This window comes from Mastigoproctus giganteus, chromosome 4 (genome assembly GCF_048544385.1).
Source record: "Mastigoproctus giganteus isolate SK-2022 chromosome 4, ASM4854438v1, whole genome shotgun sequence".
Taxonomy (NCBI): domain Eukaryota; kingdom Metazoa; phylum Arthropoda; class Arachnida; order Uropygi; family Thelyphonidae; genus Mastigoproctus; species Mastigoproctus giganteus.
In genome coordinates, this window is record NC_143578.1 from 5,325,064 (window position 1) to 5,352,610 (window position 27,547).

Here is a 27,547-nt window from a genome sequence, read left to right on the forward strand (position 1 = left end):
GAGAAATTCAAATACGATGATAACAGATTTCTTATAGCTTTCTCACTCCGAATCTATCCATGGGTGAGATGTCCTTTCATATCACAAATTTATGAATGCCAATATAGAGAGTTCTCCAGTTGTCAGGGACTCGACTATTGAAGATTGAAGGAATTCTTAAAGCTTTTGAGTTGAAGTTCTGATTGTGTGAAATTCCATAAAAAAACCAATAGGCAAACCATTTACAAACCCAGTTTAAATGGTACACAACTCGACTCCCCCGAACCTTCGATATGGGACGTCCTGAACTGTGATTTCGCGAATGTGGGACGAATGTCCTGCGCGTGTGCCTCGCACAAACTTCACCTTGATGTCGCGGCTTAAACAGGTATTTTCTGTCAAGTCATGAGCGAGAAGTCAAAGGCGCACACAAAATGTGTTCTTTTTTTTTTTTTTTGCCATCTGCAGTGAGATTTCACAAGCGTCTCTTAGCCATGTACAGGATTCAAAATGGCCGTCTGTTGCCGCTTTAAATTATTATTACCTTACGTTTCAGTCGCCAGTGGCTGTTGCAAGGAAGGACAGTAACTGCGTGGTAGTTATCCTCCTCATATTTTCCCATTTCGTTCATTCAGGCGCACTGAATTTTCCCAATTAAGAAACGTAATTAAGTCGTTAGTAATAACAAAATAAAAACAAAAATGGAGCTCTCATTTTATTTATTTCTTTTTGTGACGACAATTAAGTCCTTGTTCCGGTTATTGGTGCGTATCAGGAAAGAGAACCAACTAACTGCTTACGTCCACTTGCTGTATATTGTATCAATTTGTAATTGAGTTAAATACCTTCGTGCTTGATTGGAATTCGGCTGTATTTTGAACAGCGGCACATGTAACTCAAAGAAGTACAAAAAATAATCAAGCAGAAAACGGGGTTTCTTGAGTGCCTCTCAAAGGTCAGTAATACTACATGCATCAGTTGGACGTAGGCCAGGAAGTGTATAAAGTGACGTTGATTTATAAAGCTGCTATGAAGATGTTGTAGATGTATTTTAAACAATGACATCTGACGTGTAATCTGCAGAGCGAGACTCAATCTTTGACAGGGTGTTATTATCCACACGATACTAAATTGCTGTTGTTTTATAGGAAAACGATACTAGACAAGAAGATATAGAGAAAACACTGCATAATGTAGACATGTGTTGTATCTTCCGTAAGGCGGCCCCTAAACGTTAGTTCAACTCCCACATAGTTCTCTGTGATGATATAGAAAACTCTGTACAATGTCCAGAAATGAGGTACTGCTACGTTTGCGCACTTTGTGTGTGTTGTTTAGTTTTTTCTGGCTACTTAGCTACCAGGAAGGCTACTTCCCAATACAGATCTGCCATGAGGAGGTGGGCCACAACTTGTTCAAAAGTATATCTTGAAATGTATACTTCCCATCCCACTGTATGCGTCACACATTTGGTTCTCTGCCCCACCGAGCAACCTGAAAGAGTTCCTTAGTATTGAATACTGGCTCTTGAAATGGTTGAACAGGATCTCGAACCACCCATTTACTATCTCTAGAGCCATCCTACTTTCCAATCTCAGCATTCCTCCCTGGAAACAGACAATCAACACAAGAAACATTTTCACATTAGCCCAACTGCTAACAGGAAGATTAGACGCTCCCGATATTGACGGCTTGTTTCACTCTCGTCGAGAAGCCACCAGAATTGCTGAAACAAGACATCCTGTTCAAAGCAACTTAAAAAACCTAGACAGCCTAAGTCGCTTTTTTCCAGCAAACACAATAGAACTCTTCAATCAATTAAGAATTGAACCGGAAAAGCTCTGTAACGAAAAAGCCTATAGATTGCAAGTCTTTGCCGACTCCTATCGTCTCATGTAACTAGTGCACAGCCACTCGGCTCAAAAAACTATATATTCTCAGTACTCTAGAAGAGAAGCCACCAGAATTGCTGAAACAAGACATCCTCTTCAAAGCAACTTAAAAAACTGGACAGCCTGTCGCTTTTTTTCCAGCAAACACAATAGAACTCTTCAATCAACTAAGAATTGAACCGGAAAAGCTCTGTAACGAAAAAGCCTATAGATTGCAAGTCTTTGCCGACTCCTATCGTCTCATGTAACTAGTGCACAGCCACTCGACTCAAAAGATGCCAACGTAAGATGATGTCAAAATTTTAAATATTCTATGATGTTCAAAGATGTCAAAAATGTAAATATTCTATTATAAAATCATAATTACTCATGTATTCCAAAATTCTGTATTCAACCTTTCAGGGTGAACGTCCCATGAATTTTGTAACCTTTTGCTCATGGGTCCGCTTCACACCTTAGAATGTAACTCTCACCCTTCTAGCCAATGGCTGTCCCAGGGGTGTCTCTTCAACAGAGAAATAAATTGATAATAATAATAATAACTATACCTGTACTAAACTAAATGTGTTATTACCAGCACCCATAGGAAGAAGCGCAAGTCGTATGGGTGCAGTAGTCTCCTACATTCACGTACGGTGGTGAAGACCACAAAAAATCCTGCATCCACTGGAGATAGTGTAATACCGGTGGATGCCAGCAGTTCCCATACCCAAGAAGACCAAATCTGGGTAGGAGCAGGTGACAATCCCTGCTGGAACGATGTCAGTTTAGGTTCCCTTATGTTTTTATAACTGCTTTCAGGAGTACTGAAATGCGTTTCGGTTTTAGTTGCCCTAAATGCGTTTGGGTTTTCAGGTTTATTTTCAGGCTAGTTGGTGTAATTTCAACGGCGGGGGTAACAGGAACTGATGGAGAAAATGTCAGAGAACACCCCCTTCCTCCTTTTTTTTTTTGGCTTGAACTAGAAATATAGGTCTTTTAAAACACTCTACAGTGCCACTCAAAGTTGTATAATCTGTAAGAAAATGCTAAGCAATGAAGATTTCTTATGGGCGTGCACTAAAAGGCCATGATAATTGTAAAGTGTCAGTTTTCAGGCTAGTTGGTGTAATTTCACCGGCGGAGGTAACAGGAACTGATGGAGAAAATGTCAGAGAACACCCCCTCCTTTTTTGGCTTGAACTAGAAATATAGGTCTTTTAAAACACTCTACAGTGCCACTCAAAGTTGTATAATCTATAAGAAAATGCTAAGCAATGAAGATTTCTTATGGGCGTGCACTAAAAGGCCATGATAATTGTAAAGTGTCAGTTTTTTGGTAGAGTTTGTCCACTAAAGCAGCATTCGGGAAATCGTGACAGTAGGGGACAACAGTAAGCAGAGAACTGTTTCAATGTCAACTACGGATTATAAATTCATTCTTTTTATAGTTCTTTGAACAGTTATCCCGTTTCTTACAAAGTTTTAGAGTGACTTTGACAAAGGTTCAATGTTATTAAAATCCAAACCCAGAGAGATGAGTCGGTTTCGTTAGAAGGTCTTGAGTCATAATTGCCAAATAATTGCGATTCAAGAACCTGTAATGAAACCCGATTTCATCTGTATAAATTTTTAATCAGAAATGGGAATTGATGACGCAATTTTAGTCAATGATATTACTAAAATTTCTTCATTGTGGTATCTGATTATTTTGAAGCAAATGTCTAAAAAGTTTTTGCACTAAGGATAAGAAGGAGAATTTCAACGTTACTAACGGGACTCTGCAACTTTTTTTTACGTGTATGTCTTTATGCTTGGGCATTTAATAACCGTAAGTGCAGTTGATAGAGTGAGGAGAAAGCAATAAAAATTGCTTTCACTTATTTTTCATGCTTGGACAACTTATTTAATAAACTCTCCAGAATTAGACATTAAACAGCACCGAACATAAAGGAATTACATTTTGGACAATTTTTAACCGATCTTTTGCTTCTTCCTAGCGGAAATAATTCCCGTGACCTACCTTGTGTCAAGTTAATCAGGTCAACCTTGCAGCACAAAGACAAAAATGGCAGCTGCTAACATTTGGAATTCTAGAGGTACTTCGTCGAACTGATTTAAGGGCTGGAGACGAGTGACCTAGAAACGTTCCGCGTAATAATTATGCAGAAGATTAGGTCTCCGGGCGACTTGTCATTCCTTTCAAACACAGGAAGTTTCTTTTAATTTGGGCGGAGCTTCATTTACACCAAAAAGGATTGGTCGATGTTCCCGGGGGGGGATTTTGCATTTCAGACTGATTTTCACCCTTTACTCAGAAAAATAAAGTTCACCTGCTTCGACAGTAAACACGAGGTATGAAAAGGGGAACGGCAGCATCGGCGCCACCTAGTGCGTAATACCAGGAACTATCGAGATGCCCTGCTTAACATAATTGTTGTCTACGGGCAATCTCCCGCTGATGACTTGAAACAGTCACGAATTCCTTTGCCACACCTCATCAGTGAGATTCCGGAAACATTTCCGATGGGCTGACAAAGTTACGGACAAATTACTACGAGATTACCGATAGAGTAGGGATTAACGAAATTGGTATTTAAGTCCGATTAGCGTTAAGTTAATGGTCGCTATCTCCTTGAAGAGAGGGGAGTGGTGTTTATCTTCGGAGCTGTTTTTAAGCGGCAAGGCACATGTCTGACCTTTTCCAGAGATGAATAAGGTCACTGCGTGTCCTATTGATGTATCCAGGGACCCAATGAACCTGCATCCTTAGGGGATTGTATAAATATGCACAATTAATTACAAATGACAGGAGCAAATATACAAACGCGCGATGATATTACTTTGTTATAGCCGAGTCACTCGACAAATATAATGACAGGCTAAAGTTTGATCAACTTTTCTGTAATTGTGGATGAAACTTTCTCGATTAGTCCAAGTTATGACTATTTTTCCGTTTATCGAAGAGGTCTTAACAGTTTTACTTCAGGCCCAATTGAGATTAGGTAATTTTTAAATTGCTGGCTCTTTTGATTACCCAGTTGGATCAAATGATGTAACAAAGAGTACTGAATCATCAGCATAAAACTGGAAATCGTGTTAGGATGCCAAAGAGCTTCAATGCTGCCGCAAACAGGAAAGAAGCCGAAACTCCACCCTGTGGTACCCTTCTGTTAATAAGCATCTTTTATCGTTTTGATGCATTTTGATTAAATGTCTAGGCATCAGATTATTTTTAGCGCATTCTCTCTAATGTTGAAGTAATTCTGGAGTTTTGAATTTGGGTCGTAATATCAAAAACAGTGCCTCGAGTTGGGTTCTATTATTTATAGCCTTCTGGATGCTGGTTGATTCAGGTTGGTGTTCGCTGCTCTTCCATTAATGATACAGTGGCCAGTGATTGAAACACTGTTCTGCTAATGCAGGTTGAATTGCCTTTTCAAAATCTCTAAAAACCACACTGATTGCCTGAAATCACTTGGTTTTGTGGGACTCTTGCATTTGGGTACTGGACGCAAAGAGTAGGTGTTCCAGATTTCTGGAAGCTTTCCGCTTGTTAGAATTTGATCTTCAACCGATCAAATTCTTCCGCTTGTTAGAATTTGATCGGTTGAAGATGTGAACCAGAGTCTACGATGTTTATACTACATAGCCTGATTGTGAACAGGATGTCTAGGCAAACAACTCTTTTCAGTAGTAGTAATTTCCTTATAACTTCGACTCAGTCTGCGATGGACAGTCGTTGCAAATAATTGACGATGTCATCATTTAATTTATATATTTATGAATTTATATCCAGATAGCTATCTCGATACAAGGCTTTCACCTCCACAGAGCAGTTTTGGTAGACGGGTGTTCACATACTCTCACAGTTGAGCAAAATACTAGAATTTTTTTTTTTTTTTTTTTTTTTTAAATGCTGACCGGAATGTCACACTCTGATGATGTTCGAACCCTCTGTGAAGGTTTCAGGGATTCCTGAAATTGAATTTTTTTAAAACTGGATGTAGTCAATATACTCGTAACAAACAAAACAGGTGAACGTTCGCGCTATAGAATTTGTAATAGTTCGAAGTTTTATGGATAGCTTTAACTTACGTTTGACAACAACAATAACAAAAAAAAGACGTTTTTCATTTATTCATTATTATTTATTTTTTATTTTTTTACTCCGCTGTATTGTTCCTGCATTATGATAGAAATAAACCAGCAGCCCAGATAGATATCTCGAATTGGCGAACGTGGTGCCCAGTACTGCATACATCCGGCACTTTCGTAGCTTGAGTTTAAGTCTCGTAGCAAGATATGGAGACTGTATTTAGGTCGTTATATTGTATTTAAAATTTAAGCCTTGTGTGTTTAAGAAGGTAGGAGAATAAGTGGGACAAATTCCACGGAACGCTGGTGTTGTGTGGTTTCTGGGACGCGGGCCTGTTTAAGCGTAATGAATGATAAAAGACCAAGAAAAAAAAAACATCTATACAGTTGTTTAGAGTGTTTTCCGATGTTGTTTATATTCCATTTGTGAATATACGAATATAGGCGCTGCTAAAGTTGCTAATTATTGTGTGAATAAATAGTTAATTTTTTAGAATGGTTATTACGAGCTTAATGATCAGTCCTATTCAATTATTATTACTAATTAGAATTAATAACACTGGTTTACAACATTAAGTTTATAATGGTATTAATGAGAGGCTTTTAGAAATCAGTGAAATAATTATTTGATATTTGTATTTATTTTATATTTATTTTCTTCTTTGATGGAATTCGCATGTCGAAGCCAGCGCCTCTAGCGGCACTAACAGTTTAGTATTCCTATATGTTCGTTAGGTTTAATATTGCAGTTTTTGTGTCAAATTAATGAAAAATTCTGTAATAAAATTTATACGCATTGATTACGATGTAAGTAGCCTACATCGAATGCATTGTTCTATTTCAAAATTAAATTCTTACTTTATTCCAAGAAACATTTTTAGAAGTTACTCTTTGAAGCATTTTTTCCCTTCTAACGATGACTTTATTCCATGCAGTTTGTATTACAAATCACGTGCTTGTTGCAGTATCCACATGATTCCAGCGAAATGCGATTCCATTCATTTTAAATAGTACACTTCGTTCTCCTCTTGCTCAAAGGGCAAAGTGCATCACGGAGATATTGACATTTTTGGCGTTTCCTGTGAGGATTCGTACGTGCTTATGGTTGTAATGGGTTGCCAACTCACTAAAGAAACCGGTGTAGAAACACGTATTTTCTTCCAATAAATCATCTGGTCAAGGATGCGGCAGCGGTGTTCCTCCCCTATGGGGCTAATGCTGAAAAAGGGTTGAATTTATACACGGGGGAGGGGGAAGAACGTAGTGAAGGCCTTGACATCTCCGCTATTAGTGAAAAGGAACGCGGATATAAGTAATAGTTGACAAGGGTGTTATTCAACAATTTAACGAGGAAGGTGGATGCATTCCAGTCATGCCAAGGGTCATTGTTCATGATAGAGTTCATGTAAGTGTTATTAAGTGAAAGATCGACAGAAGACAACTGTTTTCACCGGCAGGAGCAGTCAAAAACACGATTCAAGTAGCCATTCTCATAGCAGAAAGAAAATACTAACTGCAGCAAAAATATTACTTTTCTAATTATATGCCAGCATTGATGTATTTTTGCGCAGTTTGCCGGCGGCGATATTCCACTTATGCTCAGCGGGGCCCGAAGGTAGCTGAATCATGCGAAACAAGATAATCACCCGGTGCTACAAGCCGTGTACGAGTTACCCCACTCCTCCGAACTATGAAGAAATTATCCACAACTATATCATGAGACGAGTCCTCCCTTCTAACTTCAATTATTTTATCTATTTTTTTTATTTTCCTGGAACTCGAATCATTTGCTAAACTGAAATTATTATTATTTACACCCAGTGCCTAATTTATTAGGTAAGTTACCTAATAAATTAACTGTGGTAAGATGGCTCATATACACTGCTGTCTAGTATCTCCATACAACAGGAAAAGCCTGTTGTATGCAATATCCATTGCAGGTTTTTCCCGTTGTAATAGAGTTAGAGCTTACAATACCGGCATCCCGGTCATTTTTTTCTGGTATTGATACAAAAAATACCGGTTTTTTTCTGTACTAAATTTTAAAAAAAAATAATTGTTTATAATTTAATCACATATTATAAAATCACCTTTATCTAATTATGATGTCGTTATCTCTACTAGCAAATGTTCGATAAATCATTGATAGGACACTATGCAACATTGCAACCTGTCCACAATTCTCGGACAACTTAATGTCTGACCATATCGTAACTCCCAAGTCCCGTTCCTCCACTACTGACTTTAGTTCAACTCCACCAAGTGTATAAGTTATTTTTGGGGTTGCTGTTCCACAGGTGTAAGACCTTGCATTTTGCTGAATTAAAGCATAGCTGCCACTTTTCTGACCATCCCGGAAGTCTATCTAGGTCACTCTGAAGAAGCTCTGCTTGTCGATGATCATTAACTACTCTACTGATCTTTACATCATCTGCAAGTTTAGACCTCACGCCCTCCATCCCTTCATAGATGTCATTTAAAATAATCAAAAACAACAGTGGTCCCAATACTGATCCTTGGGGAACCCCACTTCTTACATTAACCCAATCTGAGGAATAACCACTTATCACAACCTCAAGCCATCATGCTATCCATCTAAGGATTTTAAATAAATAAATTTTCTGTTTATACTCCGGCAGGACAACCAAGTCAGTAGAGTTTACAATAAATCGTCAATACAAATATTTATCGTATTTAGTAATCACGGGCTTGAACCCCGGTCCACTCAAGGAACGCATGCTATGTACTCTCGCTCCTGACCACTGTGCTACGTTAGGCCTCCCTATGATTCCAGCCTGCTCCAACTTATAAAGTAACCACTCATGTGGAACTGAGTAAAATGCTTTGCTGAAATCCAAATAATGTCGAAATTATTTGGATTTCACTTGTCAAAATGGCTAACCAGATTTGTTAAACATGATTTTCCCTTTACAAAACCATGATGTGTATCCTACAGAATCCCATTTCCATCTAAATGATCCTGAATTCCACACTTGATCATTGCCTCCATGATTTTCTCTACTACTGAAGTTAGACTGGCCGGTCGGTAATTTCCAGTTACACTCCTAGAACCGCCTTTTATGTCCCAATTTACACCTATCCAACGGAAGTCTCCTGAGTACAGTGATGCTCTCATAACTAGCCTTAATGTTTCAATGCACTCACTTGCCGCCTCCTTTAAGATTATAGGGTATATGCCATCAACCACAGGAGCCTTACTCGCCTGTAGGCGCGAAAGTTCTCATTAAATAATCATTTGAAATTTCAACATCATTAATTACTTTTTTCAACTTCACTTCCATAATACGCGTTATTGACAGAAAGTTTTTTTTTTTTTTTATGTAAATATCGATGCAAAGTAACTGTTGAGAACATCTGCAACTTCAGCTATGTTATCTAATACTATCCCACGTGCATTACATCCAATTTGATTTGTCCTTCTGTTTGCATTTATATATGTGAAGAATTCCTTAACTGCACTCTTTACTCTCTTCTTTATTCCTTATCCCCACTCTTTGCTCTCTTCCAGACTCAGTAAAGATATTATAGTGAAAATTATACTTCGCTGAATAAAACGTCTTGCTCCTTCAGAAAATGAACATAATTCAACCATGGAAGACCAACATGGAACAGAACATCAGTGTTCCGCAAATTCTTTCCAAAATAAGAAATTGCCTGGCTCCAATGAGATTTTAAAAGATGAACTTGTGTCGGAAATTAATGAAATACTTTTAACTATTTTTGCTAAAAAAGTTGAAAGCCTAGAAAATATGGACCGAGATCGTCTACGATTATCTCAGTACCAGAATAGAATCCGAAAGGGCGTTTTCTGCCGTTAATCAAATACTGTATGTACCAAAATTAGATCCATTTTAAAGGATCATACTCTTGATTGCTTATGTTTCTTAAGAGCTCACTTTATTCGGACAGGTAGTGTGGATGCTTAAACATAACTAAACTTTGCAGTAACAATATCTATTTCTTTGTTTTTTGAATAATGTATTTTAATGATTTGTTTCAGAATATTTATTATTGCAATAAACGTTTATTTAAAACATGAATTCAAGTAAATAAATTCAAGTAAATTCTGCCTTGAATTTATTTAAGCTATCAACTTCCACAACAAAAGATGGAAGTTTGTTCCAGCAATCAACTACCCGCTGCTAAAGGCAATTTCCACATATCTATTCTGAATTGTCTTTCCTCAGTTTGAATCAATGCTCTCTCAAGTTTGTAATCTGAGCAAGTGAAAGAATCGCCTCAGCATTGAGCCTGCTCAATCCATTATACACCTCAATCACATCGCCTCGCAGGTGCCTAGTCTCCAGACGCTGAAATTTGCAGAACTTAAGCCTTCTTTCTTAAGCGCACCCCTTTGTTCCCCCTCAACAGTCTTATTGCCCTTCTCTATACTCGTTCTAGCAACTTACATCCTTCCTAGAATGAGGCTTCCAGACCTGTTCGCAGTACTCAAGGTGTGGCCTGACCATTGCCTTATACAAGGGGATAATCACCGCCTTATCCCTGTTCGCAAAATTCCTGTATATCATTGACAAGACTCCATGACCTACTCTGGCAGCCTGTCTGCGCTGCTCAGAAAACTTAATATCTTATTTACAGGTCTTATTTCTTCGGCATTTCACAAAATTCTTATATCGCAAGCATCTGGTATTAGTCTCTCTCTTTCTAATAACTCTCTCTTAGTCAGGCACTTTCTAAAGGATGGGACTTTACAATCCCAGCTCGCCCGAGTATCCTTTAATATCTTTTTCTTAGCCTTTTATCTTTCTACTTTCTACTTCTCCTTTTTTCTCGTTCGTAAAGCTATTAGTGTAATAAGAGAGCGACACGAACGTTCCTAGTGTCCTTAACCTCTCGCTATTTACCTTTTTTAGCTACAGTTTCATCCATTCATTCCCTTCACTCCCTTGCCTTATACCATTTGCTTGCATTATCTTCTAATTGTACGTTCTTATAAAAATTCTCCCAAATTTTTGTTAAATTCATCATTTGCTAATTCTCACATATAACCACCTATTATTGCATCTAAGTTACACTGTAAGCAGTTATTTTAATTTTATCACTATTTTATTTCTTAATTTACTTCAATTTCTTATGTTTAACAACATACTTCAGGACTACCTTGTCCATATTTTTGTGGAAGTTCTACTGCTTTGTCCTCCTATTTGCTCCCACTTCTGTTTATATTTTTAAATTTCCCTTTCTTCCCCAAGTAGGAACAAGTATAGAAACGCAGTTTTTGTTTAATGATCAGGTGTAGTTCCCTAAAGAAATAGCTGATTATGAATCAATATTTTTTAGCTAGCATCAAATTTTAATTTTGTAATTTTTCGCCCCGCTTTCTGGGACTTATAACCAAAGTATCCCACCCTTATCTGATGCTCGCTATTATTCATATATATTGATCTAATCATTCTAATCATTTTTGCTTTACAGTTCCCTTCTCTCTAATTCGCTATCCAATTCACATATAATTTTGTTTAATTCATTATATCATGTAGGATATTCACATTCTCTCTCTCTTTCTCCCTCCTTCAATATCTTCAATTTCTTCTATCTCTCTCTTATTAGTTTTGAAATTTTGTTTAATTTACGCCTCCATCTTCGAACTTTTCAATAGATTTATTACTTCTACCTCATATATAAAAAAGAATAAGAGATTACCTCAATCTGATGGATAGAATACTTCTAGTCAATGCTCTACAAATGTAAATGAATAAGATAAACGAATAAAATAATTTAATGAATTCTTTCACTCACAGAGCCATGAATGATCCAACGTGCAATAGAATCGAAACTCGACCCAACCCCGAAATACATCAAACCAACCTACGACTATAACTGCTAGAAGACATTGTGTCAGAATAATTAAGTATGATCTTAAAGGAAGAGATTATTTGTACAGGTGCATGTGTAAAAAAGACCAGAAATCCGAAATTAGGTAAGGACTGCGTACGTTGATAGAATCTGCATGTAACTTCATTTCAAGGGTTTCAGCAATCAATAATTTTATGTTGCATGTTCAAAATTTTTGCTTCATTAAATAGGAATGTGGCTTTAATTGACGGCATGAAAAGCCAATTCCGATGCGGCAGTACGTGATGTGCGAACCTAAGCGGCGTGTTGTTTCACGCGTAAATCTAGGGTACATGGCACCGAGCCTTGATACGATGAATCGCATTGCTATAAGAAATATTGTATAGAAGGTCATTTACTTCTACCTAGAAGGAAGAACTGTGTAATTTTTCAATATACACTATTATAGAGTTTTTTCATAGGCGTGGCTAGAATTTTAAATTCTGTATTTTATTGATGGGTATCATATTTTTTTAACTTATTTTTAGCTTGTAGTTTGATTTGATTAATAATGGAGATTGGATCGCCTCAATTTAAAAATCTGTTGGTTATATATCAATTTCTAAGTCTAAGGTGGGTTCAGAAGTAGAATGTTTGTAGGCGTTCAGGAACTGGCTAAATATTATGGACCTTTTGTTATGCAAACGGATGATAACTTCTGTAGTGCAGAAACATACTGGTGGGTTTTCGGTAAATGTTAAATTGTATTTTTTGCATATCTTGTGAAAGGGTAAAATTTAAAATATTTGGAGAATTTGTTTCTCCATGTTCTTCCTATAGTAAAAATGTTAATTATCTGTAGAATGTCCTCAGTGGTGTAATAATCTGGTGTAATAATAATCATGTAAAAAAGATAGGTGGAACAGGACCAGGGTATGTCTGCCAGGGGCAAAGGTTGATGACGTTGTAGAGCGAATATCATCTTTTAAGGGCACAAAAGGTGATATAGTTGTACACGTTGGCACTAACGATATTAAGAGTAGGAGACCGGCAGAATTACTTAACAAGTACAGGTCACTGTTGAACAAAAGCCGAGAATTAGGGTTGAATTTGAAAGTGTCCGCAATTCTGCCCAGACACGATAGGAGGGAGTATACAAGGAGAGCCTTGTCGATCAATTCGCCCTGGAAAGATTGTGCAGAGCTCAAGGGGTAGAATTTTTTTCAGCCTGGACTGTACTTGTTAACAGGAGAGATTGCTTCTACAGGGATGGGATACACTTAAATAGAAAGGGTGCAAGAATATTTGCTGATGCTATCGAGGCAGTGTTAGGTGGGTCGGAAAACTGCTAGCTTGGGGGGAGACAAAGACCAATAGATTGACAGTAGCCACTGGCAGAGGTGAAAGAGATTCTTGCACTGCTTCTATTAGAAGGAGCAGAAGCCTGAAAAACAAGATGCATGGTATTTCAGAGACTGCTGGGAGTCATTGCGGTACAAGTAAACACATGGGTTGTGTTAGGGTAGCTAAGAATAGAAACAGGTGCAGGTATACTTGCGTGTACACCAATGCTAGGAGTTTAGTAAATAAATTTCATGAATTTGAGGTATTGCTCAAAACATCAAAGGCAGATATTGTTGGGATATCAGAGACGTGGTGTCACACAGATATAAGGGATGCAGAACTGCAATTTGGGGAGTACAACGTCTACAGAAAGGATAGACAGGATAGGAAGGGGGGAGGGGTTATGCTATTAGTTAAGAAACACATAAAAACCAAGGAAGTGAAGCCAGTCGACATCGCTGGACAGTGCAGTGTTGAGTCAGTTTGGTGTGACATAAGCATTGGGAGATCAAAATTGAGAGTAGGAGTGTGCTATAGGCCTAATGACTCTGATGAGTATAATAAGAAACTGTACAGGGAAATAGAGTGGGCCAGTAAATCAGAGAGTCTTATAATGGGAGATTTTAATTTCCCAGATATTGACTGGAATTTGGGGGCTGGTTACTCACACACTAGCAGGGCTTTTGTAGATTTATTGTATGATTGTTTTCTACATCAGCATGTTCGGGAGGCAACTAGAGGGAGTAATACTCTTGATTTGATTATCAGCAGTGATTCTTCATGCATTAAGAATCTGCAGATAAATGAACCACTAGGTGGCAGTGATCACAGTGTGCTGAAGTGGGATTTACTGAAAGAGGTAACTACCATTAGGGGTAAAGGGAAGGGTTATTGCTTCCGTAAAGGCGACTACGATGGACTGAGACAGTATTTAAATTCTATACAGTGGGACCAACTGATGATGTTACCAACAGCAAATTCAAAATGGGAAGCATTCAAAGAACTTATCTTGGAAGCTACTAGGCTTTACATACCAACTAAGAAATATTGTTCAAGGTTTAGGCCAAAATGGATGTCAGATGAACTAATGAGGCATATGGCAGAGAAGAAAAATGCATGGGATACTTACAAATTAACACATGACACAGAAGCCTATGATAGATACAAGTTGATATGCAACCAAGTTACAAAGGAGGTTAGGCAGGCGAAGGCAGATTACGAGAAATCCTTGGCAAGGGATGCAAAGAAAAACAGCAAAGAGTTCTTTACTTATGTAAACTCTAGAAGGAAGGGGATGAATCAGATTGGTCCATTTGATATTGATGGGTCAACTGTTGATGATCCTGCTCAGGTAGCTAACAAACTAAATGAATATTTTGCATCGACATTCACACATGAGGAGTTATTCAGCAAGGGGAATGCCAGAGGTGTATTCAACTCTAGCAGTAAGCTACAGAATCTTGAAATAACTGGGAGTAAAGTGGAGGAGAAACTGTTGAAGATAAACACAAGAAAGGCACCCGGGGTGGATGGGATCTATCCAGTTATATTAAAGGAGGCAGCAAAGGAAGTAAGCAAACCCTTAGCCATAATTATGAGAGCTTCCTTGGACTCAGGGGAGGTACCCATAGACTGGAAATGTGCAAATGTGACCCCAATTCACAAAGGAGGATCAAAGGCTGACACAAGTAATTATAGACCTGTGAGCTTAACTTCTGTTCCAGGAAAATTAATGGAGGCACTGGTTAAAGAAGCACTGCAGGATCATTTAGACAAGACTTCAGTTATAGCTCAGACACAGCATGGTTTTGTTAAGGGGAAGTCTTGCCTGACCAACTTGATTGGATACTATGATGCAGTCACAAAAGAACTGGATGCAGGGAATAACTTTGATATTATATACTTGGATCTTAGAAAGGCTTTTGATACTGTTGCACATGGAAGACTGCTACACAAATTGGAGCAGTGTGACATTGGAGGCAAATTGCTGCTATGGATAAAGGGGTGGTTGAGGGGGAGAAGACAGAGAGTGGTAATCAATGGACACTGCTCATCGTGGACTAATGTTATTAGTGGAGTCCCTCAGGGCTCAGTGTTGGGTCCATTATTGTTTTCTGTATTTATAAATGATATTGATGATGGTATATCAAGCTTAATGTCCAAGTTTGCAGATGATACAAAGGTTGGCAGGGTTGTCAAGGACACTACTGACACTATGCTGCTGCAACAGGATCTGGAAAGGTTGAGCAGATGGGCTGAGAGGTGGCAAATGAAGTTTAACATTGACAAATGTAAAGTACTACACATGGGAAAAAGCAACCCCAGAGCAACGTATCAACGCTGTGGTACTACACTGACAGTGGTAGAGAATGAAAGGGACTTGGGGGTGATTGTGCAGGCAGATATGAAGTTCTCTGAGCAGTGCAGACGGGCTGCAAGAGTAGCTCATGGAGTATTGTCAATGATATACAGGAATTTTTCCAGCAGGGATAAGGAGGTGATTATTCCATTGTATAAGGCAGTGGCCAGGCCACACCTAGAGTACTGTATACAGGTCTGGAGGCCTCATTTCAAGAAGGATGTAGAGCTGCTGGAACGAGTACAAAGGGCAACAAGATTAGTGAATGGAACAAAGGGGTGCTCTTACGAAGAAAGGCTTAAGTTTTGCAAATTACAGTGTCTGGAGACTAGGCACCAGCGAGGTGATCTGAGAGAGGTGTATAAAGCCTTGAATGGTTTAAGCATGCTCAATGCTGATGGGATTCTTCCTCTAGCTCAGAAAAATCACCTGAGAGGGCATAAATTCAAATTGAGGAAAGGCAGATGTAGGATAGACGTGCGGAAATTTGCCTTTAGCCAGCGGGTGGTTGGTAGGTGGAACAGACTGCCATCCCTTGTGGTGGAGGTTGATAGCCTAAATAAGTTTAAGGCTCAGCTGGACAGGTATTTTGAACGAACAGAGGGGTGAAGTGGAAGTGGGTTTTTTATTTTATTTATTTATTTTTTTGGCTGATGCTGCATAAGCTTGCTTTCTTGCATCAAATGCCTCTACTAATGCTAATGCTAATGCTAACATCGTCAAGGTATCTCCCATAGCAAGTAATGTGGGGAGTAAGGTGTTAAATGCATAAGCTCGATGTTACAAGATAGGCTAACATCGTTGTCCGCTATTAGGCCGCTCAGGCTCACACATAGATAATCCGAAAATCTGCTTGTATATCTTAGCATTAGTAGAGGCATATGATGCAAGAAAGCAAGCTTATATAGCATCAGCCAAAAAAAAAAAAAAAAAAAATCTTTCCATTTCACCCATCCATTCACTCCAAATGTTTGTCTGGTTTTGCCTTGAACTTATTTAAGTTGTTGACCTCCACCAAAACAAATTGAAGTTTGTTCCAACTATCAACCACCCGCTGGCTAAAAGCAAATTTCCGCACATCTATTCTGCAATCGTCTTTCTTCAATTTGAATTTATGTCTCCTCAGGTGATTAATCTGAGCAAGAGGAAGAATCCCATCAGCATTGAGCTTGCTCAAACCATTCAAGGCCTTATACACCTCGATTAGATGCTGGTGCCTAGTCTCCAGAAGCTGCAATTTGCAGGTTTCTTGGTAACAGCAACCATGCGCCAATCTCGTTGCCCTTCCGCAATTTGTTCCATTCACCAATCTCGTTGCCCTTCCACAATTTGTTCCGTTCACCAATCTCGTTGCCCTTTTTACTCGTTCCAGCAGCTCTACATCTTTCGTAAAATGAGGCCCCCAGACCTGTTTACAGTACTCAAGGTGTGGCCCGATCATTGTCTTATACAAAGGGACAATCACCTCTTTATCCCTGCTAGAAAAATTCCTGTATATCATTGACAAGACACCATGAGCTACTTTTGCTCCCTATCTGCACTGCCCAGAAAACTTCATATCTGACTGCACAATTATCCCCAGGCCCTTTTCATTCTCCAGTACTCCGAGTGTAGTAGCACGCTGTTGATATGTTACTATGGCGTTACTGCTACCCATATGCACCACTTTAAAACTGTCAATGTTAAACTTCAGTTGCCTCCTCTCAGACCATCTGTTCAACTTTTCCAGATCCTGTTGCAGTAGCGTAATATCATTACTGTGATTAACAACACTGCGAACCTCTGTATCATCTGCAAACTTAGATTTTAACCCTGATAAACTTTCATTAATATCATTGATAAATACAGAAAATAACAATGGGTCCAACACCGAACCCTAGGGGACTCCACTAATAGCATTAATCCACGAAGAGCAGCGTCCATTGATTACCACTCTCTGTATTCTACTACTCAACCATCCTTTTATTCATTGTAGCAACTTGCCCGTAATGCTATACTGCTCCAATTTGTACTGTCGTCTCCGACAGTATCAGAAGCCTTCCTAAGATCCAAGTATATGATATCAAAATTATTTTTCTTACATCCAGTTTCTTTATGACCACATCATAGTATACAATCAAATTGGTCAGACAAGGCTTCCCCTTCACAAACCCATACTGTCTGAACTGTAACTGCGATCTTGTCTATATGATCCTTAACCAGTGCCACCATTTATTTACCCGGAACAGAAATTAAACTAACAGGTCTGTAATTACTCATGTCACCCTTTGTTCCTCCTTTTTGAATAGGGGCACGCATTGCTCATCTGCAGTCTACGGGGTCCTCCCCCGAGTCCAAGGAAGCTTTCTTAATTATGGCTAAGGGTGTTCGCTTATTTTCTTTAAAATATCTGGATAGATCCCATCTACCCGAGGTGCTTTTTTTATGTTCAATTTCAACAATTTCTCCTCCACTTTACTCTCAGTTATTACAAAATCATTTTGCTCCCTGCCAGCGTTTGATAAACTTCTTGCATTCACTTCCCTGAATAATTCCTCATGTATGAATGTAGATGAAAAATACTCTCTTTTTTTTTTTGTTAGTTGTTGGCGCATCGGCTTCTGTGGCCATATTGCACTTTCCAAAGTTTTTGCATTTTGTACTCTGATCCAAGCCCGAGGGGGGATTCGAACCCGCGACCTTTGGGTTTGCAGGCAGGCACTTTACCCGCCCGGCTAGCCCGGTCGGCAATACTCATTCAGTTTGTCAGCTACCTCAGCAGGTGCATCAACAATGGAACCATCCATGTCAAGTGGACCAATCTGATTCATCCCCTTTCTTCTAGAGTTTATATAAGTAAAGAAGTGTTTACTGTTTTTGTTTGCATCGTTTGTCAAAGATTTCTCGTAATGTGGCTTTGCTTGCCCAAAGTCCTTTGTGGCTTTACTTGATCTTGTCTTTAAAAGTAATATAATATATTCCATTTAATTAAGCTTCAAGTAAAAGCTTAAATGGAAAATTCCTTGTTTTTTTTTCTATAATTTTGTGTGATTAATCGCGATGATGTTGCGTTTAACAATTCCCAAACTATATCAAGTTTGTAGTCAACATTAACATTAGTGTCGAAGGAAGTGACATCTAACGAAAACAGTTTATCATTAATTCCAAGCTTCACATCTTTCAGACTATCAAATAGTGTGGCATAGTTTTTTATACTGAATTTTATCATCTGTCTAAAAGGTTTTTTTGATGATATCTGAATGTGTAGCTAAGTGTGAAAACGCAGAATTTTTGTAGGATGTAATCCTGCGTATTGGAAAACCGAGTTTATGGAGTTTATAACTTGTCCGAAAAGTACAGGAATATTATAACTAGTGGCGTAACTAGGGTGAGGCAGTTGGGGCACATGCCCTGGCGCTAAATCTGTGGGACGCCTTTTTGTGGTTTAAAAATGCAAAAAGTCCAAAAGAACAGTTTGGACCTTTTGCATTTGACTGTTTTCAAGGGGCGCCATTTTTTTTTTTTTTTTTTTCTCTGGGCGCCATAAACCCCACCTAGCAACACCTATCCTAGCTTTCAGCTCTTTTAATTGAGCCATAGAAATAAAATCACTCTTATATATCAATATCATTCATGGCTCTGTGAGTGAAAGAATTTATTAAATTATTTTATTCAGTTATCTTATTCGTTTACATTTGGAGAGCATTCACTAGAAGCATTCTTCGCAAAAGATTGAGGTAATCGTTTATTCTTTTTTTATATATCATTACAACGTAGAAGTCATTGAGCCTTGTAACTCTGTCTTTTATCAGTCTTATACCTCATATGGTGATCACTGAATTATACACTGAGTGATCACTGAATTATGGCCACCTACCTAATACTTCGTAGGTCCTTCTTTTTGGCCTCAGTACAGCAGCTATCCGATGTGGCATTGATTCAACAAGATGTCGGAAGCGTTCGGGAGGTATGGCCAACCAAGCTGTGTGTAATGCAATCGGCAGTGCAGGTATGGAGGTGATTGGTGTATCCAGACGCCTGATATGCCTTTTCATAGTGTCCCACAAGTGCTCTGTGGGATTGATATCGGTGGAGTTCAGAGGCCAATCGATATGCTGGAAGTCAGAACTGTGTCCCTCAAACCATTCCTGCACAGCAAGTGCCTGATGGCTTGGCGCATTGTCATCTTGGAAGACACCATCGCCATTCGGGAAAAAGTGTAACATAGCGGGGTGTACACAGTCAACAAGCAATTGACGATAGCAGAGACCACTGATACGGTGTTCCACATGCACCAGGGGTTCAAGTTCCTGCCAGTGAAACATGCCCCACGCCATAGAATAGAACCGCCTCCACTGGACTGCACTTTTGATACTATGCACGATGGATGAAGAGCCTTATGTTGTTGACGCCAAATCCGTACACGACCATCCACGGTGTGGAGTAAATACGGTGACTCATCCGACCAGAACATCTTCCAGTCTTCTAAGGTTCAACTTGCATGCTCTTTGCACCAGGCGAGTCTTTTACGCCGATGAACCTTCGTTAGATGATGCCGTCCGTGTTGTCTGCTGGTATAGCCCATACGTGCGAGCGTGCGACGCATGGTGATGCCAGATATTGTACCGGGTTGGCCTATGTTGTCTTCAGTAATCAACTCTTCAACAGTGCTGCGCTTGTTCGCCTGTACGAGTCGTCGGACCTGGCGCTCACATCTAACATCAACGTTTCGCTGACCTTTGCAGTTTTGCCGTCGGGTCGTTGTTTGACCATTTTGACGCCAGTCCTGGTTCACCTTAACTACGGCGGCTCTCAAACACCCCACCAGTTCAGCTGTTTGAGAAATCGAGGCACCAGCTCGTCGAGCACCTACAATCTGTCCTTTATCAAAGTCAGATAAACCCTTCCTTTTACCCATCATGCTCGAAATTTTACTACCTACCGAACCACCGACACTTTATCTATGCTACATAGGTCGGCTAACTGCGCACTCTAGTACCACACGTGGTGAACGGGTCGCATTCAGTTTTCAGAGGGGTAGTCATAATTCAGTGATCATTCAGTGTATATAAAGTCTGTAAAATCGGGTACTTTACAGTCCAGGATTTTTTTTTAAATCAAGCGCATTTTGAAAGAACATCAACATTTTAACATCCGGAAATATTCACGAAGCAATCCGACCCTTGTACCAATCGCATTTGTTTTTAAGAATTCACACAGTTTCTTTCTCTCTCTCTCTCTCTCTCTCTCTCTCTCTCTCTCTCTCTCTCTCTCTCTCTCTCTAAGATAATTACAGGAATATCTTTTCCTTAAACTGTTTTTGTGGCCGAGATTTAAACTGATAGATAATTACTTCTCACAGTAGAACAAACTTTTGCCTCCTTTGCGCTGATTTGAACTATTTTCAAAGTTGTAAACTAATTGAACTGTTTTCAAACTATTGAACAATATTGCTTGAAAAAATTAGCACAGCATGTAGGAAAGTGGTCTCGTGCAGCTTGTAATGTAATAAAGAACAGCAATGAAATGAGGAGACAGCGAGAAATTTCGGACAGGTATAACGGACATTTATAGGGGTTGTATATGAATTACCAAAAATGTCGCATTATAGAAGTCGATAGAAGATGCTCGAAAATATGGTCACATGACATCAGTACGACGTATGAGCCCTTCAGTGAACCATGCTCGATATAATGGTGTCTATAAGATTCTGTAGCAACAAATGCCATTCTTCCCCCCAGCGCAGACCTTAGCTCACAAAGTGACCGAGGACTTGGCTGTCGGCGTTCAATAAGACGCCAAAGGGCGTCCCACACATGTTAGATTGGATTCGAGTCTGTGATCGTGCTGGCTACGGTAGTCGTTGGATATCTGCAGTTTCAAGATATCCTTCCTCCACTTCAGCTCTATTTTCAGTGGCAGGAAAAGAAAATCTGGGCCAACCCCACCCCTAAAAATTCGCACATAGGGTTCGAGTATCTGTTCTAGGTACCTCTTCGCAGTTAGCATACCCTTATCAAAAACATGAAGAGGAGTGCGGCCGTTGATCATTATTCCGCCCATTCCTTCCTCTAATGTCGGAGGGATGGTATCGCATTCCTCGTTGTCCGCAGAAGAAATAACATCTAGAATCTGCTGACGTATTCTGTTCTGGCTGATGTAGCCCTTGGGCAACCTTGGCCAGCTCTTCTTGTAAATGGTTCTTGTCTCCTGAAACTGCTTCCATAGTGCCGAGATGTCACTGCGTGACATATTAAGCCACCTCCAACTGCAACTGACCGGCTTCAAGTTGTCCAACGGCACACGCCATGTCAAAGATCATCTAAAGGATGATGACTTGCCATCCTGAGTACTGGAGATGTCGCTATCACACTGAGTAAGCCAAAGAACGGGAATGAAGTGATCTGGTCATAACGCATATATTTATATGTATAAATAATTTGCATAATGTGCTGCTTTGTAAGGTGATAGATCAATTTCTATTAGATACTCGGAATTTGCATGCCAGGATGCCTATGATTATAGAAAATATTCGCATTCGGCGATAGTATTCACAATTTAATAAAATATTCATGAAAAACATTTTGTTCTGTTACTTTTGTCGAGCAGTGTATTTTGGAAGTATTTGAACTATTTTCAAACTACTGAACTATTTGAATCGTTGAAATATTTTCAAACAGATGGTCTCGTCAGAAGGTTAATTTGGCAATTTGTTTAAAAGATGACACCTCCATGACAGCCATCTTTCACAATTAACTAGTGCCTCATCAGACAGCAGGTGGTCTCCAGTGATGTGAGTTGTGGTGCATTTTACGAAAAGTTTTCGAAGTTAAGATGTCGGTTTTATCTGAGAGTTGCCACTAGAGGTCATCTCCTGTCTGATGAGGGATCAGTTAATCGCGAAAGTTGTCATGACATTGTCGCATCTTTTAAAGTGAAGGTCAAAGAATAATGGTCAATTAGCTCTTGGCGATGCCATCTGTTTGAAATTAGTGCAGCTGGAAATATACTTCATTAAATCTATGGTTAATCTACAGATTTAATTCCACACAACCAAGGTTTTCGCCTCCATTATCACTAGTCATACCGCTTGTTAGACGCATAACTAAAATAGGGCGAAAAGCAACAGGCGGCTCAAGGTCGCTCAGTTGGTTTCTCATTTCATACTAATTCTGCGGTAGAGAAGGCCTAGTCAGTGACCCTGGCCGGCTGTTTTTTTTTTTTTTTTTTTCTGTTCTAGTTATAATAGAAGCAAACAATTAAACTTGGCGTTCTTTGTTATTATGTGCGAAAAATTGATTAAGTTTCTCCATAGCGCATTAATAAACGCAGGCAGTAGTCATGTAAAATGATAAAGATTGCCTCCTTATAAATATTATTCCTCAAGAAGAATAGTTCTTCTTATTCTCTATTGCGAAAATATTTTTTCTCGGAAGTATTATTTCTCAGAATTCTTTGAGTTCTGTAGCCCTTGAAAAAGTTATCACAGTCAATTCTGTATTGGTTGATTAATAAAATATCCTGTCCATTTGTTGGACAGGATAGTCTGTTCGATTTTAAGATGTAGAGTTGCTTGGTTCTTGTGTTCTGTTTCCTTCTGAAAGCATTGCGATGTTGGGAGAAATTGCCACTTCCATGATCTTTTCACGTTTTATCAGTAGATGCCATTGTCTTTGTCATGCAAATGTGTGAAACAAACGCGTGCTCAATGGATGACTTGCACTGGTAAGAGTCTGGAAAAACCTTGGATAATTAACGAAGAGAAACCTTATTCTCTCCAAAAGACTGATTATATATAACCCCTCCCCCTCCACTGAAGAGGCCTTCAAGAATTTCTCAAGCGTTCTAAGGAATTTGAATCCCGGCCTCTTCAAGTGAGTGATAGCTGGCGAACCCAGTGAACTAGGGATTGGTAACCTGTGGTGCAAGTGCCGGAGGGCGGCGTAGGCGAGATTTAAGGTGCAGCTGTCGTCAAATGAGGAATATGAAAAAAAAAAAAAAAAAACGTTTTTAAAAATCTTTAAAGAAATTTCCTTTTCTTCGGGTTTCTTTAAAAATAATAAAATGTACCGATAATTTTTAATAGTAATTCAAAATGTCATTCAAAGTTCGAACACCAAAGCTATATGGTCTCAGAGCAATTATAAAATGTATGCAGGATTGGCTTGTCTTTTTATCTGCTTTTGTGGTCAGAGGATTTAACTGCACAGATAATGCAACAGTTCTTCATACTCTCAGCAGAACAAAAGCAGTTTCTTTCATTTTTAATTCTGAGATTATCATTAATTTTTGTTATTCATGCGGCGCATGAATAATAAAAATGCATGATTGCAGTTTCACGTGGAATGACTCATAAATCTGGAGCCATGGCCTCAAACAGAAGTGCAAAAACTGAGTCGCGACCTTTTGTGCTTCTCAAAATTTTGACAGGTGACGAAACAAGAAAATCAATAATAAATTGTTTTTATATTATCAATATATATAAATAATGATATTTTTTATTAGTGTCTGTAGATTAAGCAATATTTTAATACGTTGAGTTGAAACTAGGTTAGTTTTTCTGTGGTTGTGTCTTTCAATTGTTTATTCCGCGCTCAACTGTTTACTTTTAAACCAACAAGAAAGCTCAGCTGAACAAAATAAGGATTCCCGCATTTAGAATAGGTCTCCATTTAAATTCAAATGAGACTTTTATGCACACTTTGTGAGCAACAAAAGATGTTGCTGTGGTTGAATGTGGCTTCCAGTGCTTGGAGTTTTAGCTCTAAGGGAAGATGTCCTTCCCTAATGGCCTCCGTTTACTTCCGCCCACAAAGGGTGCGTTTCATTGGCCTTGAAGGCGGAGCTCATCTTAGAAATAGTGATGTGTCAATAAAGATTTAATACTCTCATCTCATCGTGGTCTGTTCACGCCAACACACTGTTTCCACCCTGCTGGAAGGAGTTTGTGCGTATAGGTGGTCTGGTAGGAGTGTGCACATTTTCAATGCTATAACGTGTGTGTGGTGGGAGCTTTTGTTTTTTTACAGAACTGTGACCATCTGTGAGCACGCAGTGAAGGATGAAGGGCACGGATCATCCAACACCCACTACGGACAACAGCATACTTGCAGAGAATATTAAAAGCTATTTGAAGGAAATATGTCACTAACTAACATTAAAATACATTACAACTAATCAATACAAAATTAATAAAAATTAACAAAACAACAAAAGGAACTGTAAGATAAACTTTTAAGATAAACTTTTAGTTTATCTTACAGTTTCAATTTAGTTTGGTTTAGTTTGTTTCAAGTCATTGAAACAAACTAAATTAGCTGGACGCGAGTTTCGAAAACACTTAAGTTGATCAATAAGCGCCTAGCTCAGGAGCAAGTTCTAGCTAGGGTATTTTCTGCGCTAATGAATTCCATTATCATCTGTAATTCATTGTAGTTATCATCGACCATCAGTATCTTTGTAGATACTGAACGCGGGGCCGAATTCTGCCAGTGACTTCAAACCTTTTCTTTTCCTTCAGGTTTGTATCGGTAAATTGGTTATTCTCGATAAAATCTTTTCATCGATAAATTTCTTCCTCATTCCACTAAGCAGACAAACCAACCATTGAAACAGCGATTCCCAAAACAATGGGGCTGATAAAGTACCAATAAACTGTGGTCAGTTAGATAACTTTGCAATAGACCCCATCAGTTAAATGACTCGATGTTTTAGTTATAATAATCTAAAAGAGCTCTGTTTCTTCATCAGCAAATAACAACCTTTTGAAGAAACATGTTCGTATGAATGAAGGTAATGTCGGCATTGAGGGAAGGGCAGTGTACGCACGATCATTTGTTTATGAGGTCAAGGTCGAACGTTATGTGTCCTCCCACCACTAGCACAGCTACCTCCAAGGTCTTCGATGACCGGAAAAAGCAAGAAACACCATAATCTTTTTTGTCTAAGTTTTTAGCAATGTAATCTGAGGGATTTGTCGACTTACCTCCTTTGGGTCTCTTGTCGGGAAAGCAGATCCTAAAGAGGCCTTCGTCTCTGTTGAAGTATCTCACGTCGGACTCGATTTCCTGAAGATTGGCGAGGCGTTCGTTTCCCGCCTGGTTGACACGCACTTCGTACCAGTTGTCCGTTCCGAACGCGATTGCCAAGCACGACACGGCGATGACGGCCGAGATGGTGGCGACGGAGAGGGTGATGGCCGAGCACGCCATGACTGACTACAGTTCGAACGTTGCGCTCGAATGGGGCGTCGTCTGCTGCTTTTTTCACGGAGCGGACAAACGGACGGAACTGTCTCGCGCGCTGCTGCTACATGAGTTCTGTTCTCGGGGACACGCACGCACAGAAATGCAGCGCAGCGACCACCCTCAGATCGAACGAAGGTTCCAGGAGGTCCGTTTCGTTTCGCTGAACCACTCGAGTCGATGCTTCCGTGGGATTAGTGCGCACAAACGCTTGATCACGCTCGCGCTCTGTGGCTTTCCCGCATTTTTCCAAAGCTGTTAGTCTTCCGCTCCGCCACTCCGACTGCTCCGAAGCACTCCACGCAGCGGCCCAAACTCATCGTCACTTAACACGCGCGGAACTCTCGGGTCACGTGATCATAGCCCCGAGCTACCTGGACGGTCTACTCCGTTTAAAAACTTGACTCGCTGACGGGCTGTGTGGCGGAACAGCCGTAGATGACTCTGACGTGGCTTTCACTTCCTCAATTAGACGCAAGCCTCACCTGGATCCCGAAGGCGTGATGAAGGAGAAATTGTTGACTGAACTCGACGGCAAGGTCACCTGAGAACGATTATGGCGCTTATTCGTCACCCAAACTGCTTGGGCTTGAATAGGGAACGAAATCGTTCTTCTGAACAAAATAATTGCGGAGATATCACTGCCATCGGACTGGTCCAGTGGATCAGTTTCAGGGCTTCCGATTATAACACCACAAGTTGCGTGCAATAGTGGAATCCGCATCAATATCGAGTTATTTCGAGTTATGGGTATTAGTATTGGAACATTATGCAAGAAGGTTCCCTCCTTAAAATTATTAAAATTACCTACTTCACAACACCAGATTAAAGATTGATCCAACAATCCACCACGCGCTGGCTGAAGGCAAAATTTCGCACATCTATCCTGCAGCCATCTTTCCCCAATTTGAATTTTTGTCTATCATATGTGTAACTGAGCTTGAATCCATTCTCATAACATATATGACTTCTGGGAGAGCTTATTGGTAGAACATAGTTGAGAAGGCTAAGACTCACCCTGGGTTATAATGCCAGAAGAAGAAAACGGATATGTATAACGGAGCAAGAGGAAAGGTTTTATCGGTATTGAGCGTACTCAATCCATTCAGTCTTAACATCACAAGATCTCCTCGCAGGTGCTGAAGCTGCAGTTTGCAGAACGAAAGCCTTTCCTGTTAAGAGCACACTTTTGTTCCTGTCCCCAATCTCGTTTGCCCTTCTCTGTCCTGACTACCTGTCTGCACCGTTTAGAAACTTCATGTCTCACTGCAAATTTACCCCCAGGTCTTTTTCGTTCTCTACTGTCCTGAGTGTGGTACCACACAGGTGGTGCTTTAATCTGGGATTACTGTTGCTCACATGCAACTTGTATGTGAGTTGCAGTAATTTGTCAATGTCCAATTGACAAAGGCACACTTGAGTTGCCACTGCTCAGCCTATCTACCTATTATTATTATTATTATTAATAATAACTTGATACTCCCTAAACTAGCAATTTTCAAATATATTTTGATCAATTTTGGGTTTTATAATTAGTTGGAGCTAATATTATTTTAAAATCATTTATTGTCAGCCAATAAAATAGGGGCAATACCCGGGTAGAGAGGGATAGGATACATTGATAAAACCCTAATAATAATACGTAAAATAGGCAGTAAGGCTTTAACTGAAGAATAAAATAAGATACTTTGAAAAGCACATTGAAAATGAATAACAAAGTTAGAAGTTTGATGCCAGTGAGTGTAAAATCCTTTTTCTGTATTTGTCGTGAAGCCAGAGGAATCAGGGACAAAATAGAAACAAATGGATGTTAAAGAGTGAAGGATCCCATCTGGTTACTCTGGAAGAGTTAAACT

The 27,547-nt window shown here is 39.5% G+C and overlaps 1 protein-coding gene across 1 annotated transcript in view; it reads right to left on the bottom strand.

Moving 5' to 3' along the window:
• The window catches only part of LOC150086357 (transmembrane protein 114-like), a 113,699-nt gene extending 87,723 nt beyond the window's left edge, over positions 1-25,976 (bottom strand). Inside the window, exon 1 of the mRNA XM_090371328.1 lies at positions 25,433-25,976. Coding sequence (XP_090227454.1) covers positions 25,433-25,658 — 226 coding nt within the window. The 5' untranslated portion in view covers positions 25,659-25,976. The remainder of the gene's footprint in view (positions 1-25,432) is intronic.
• Positions 25,977-27,547: the final 1,571 nt, after the last annotated feature.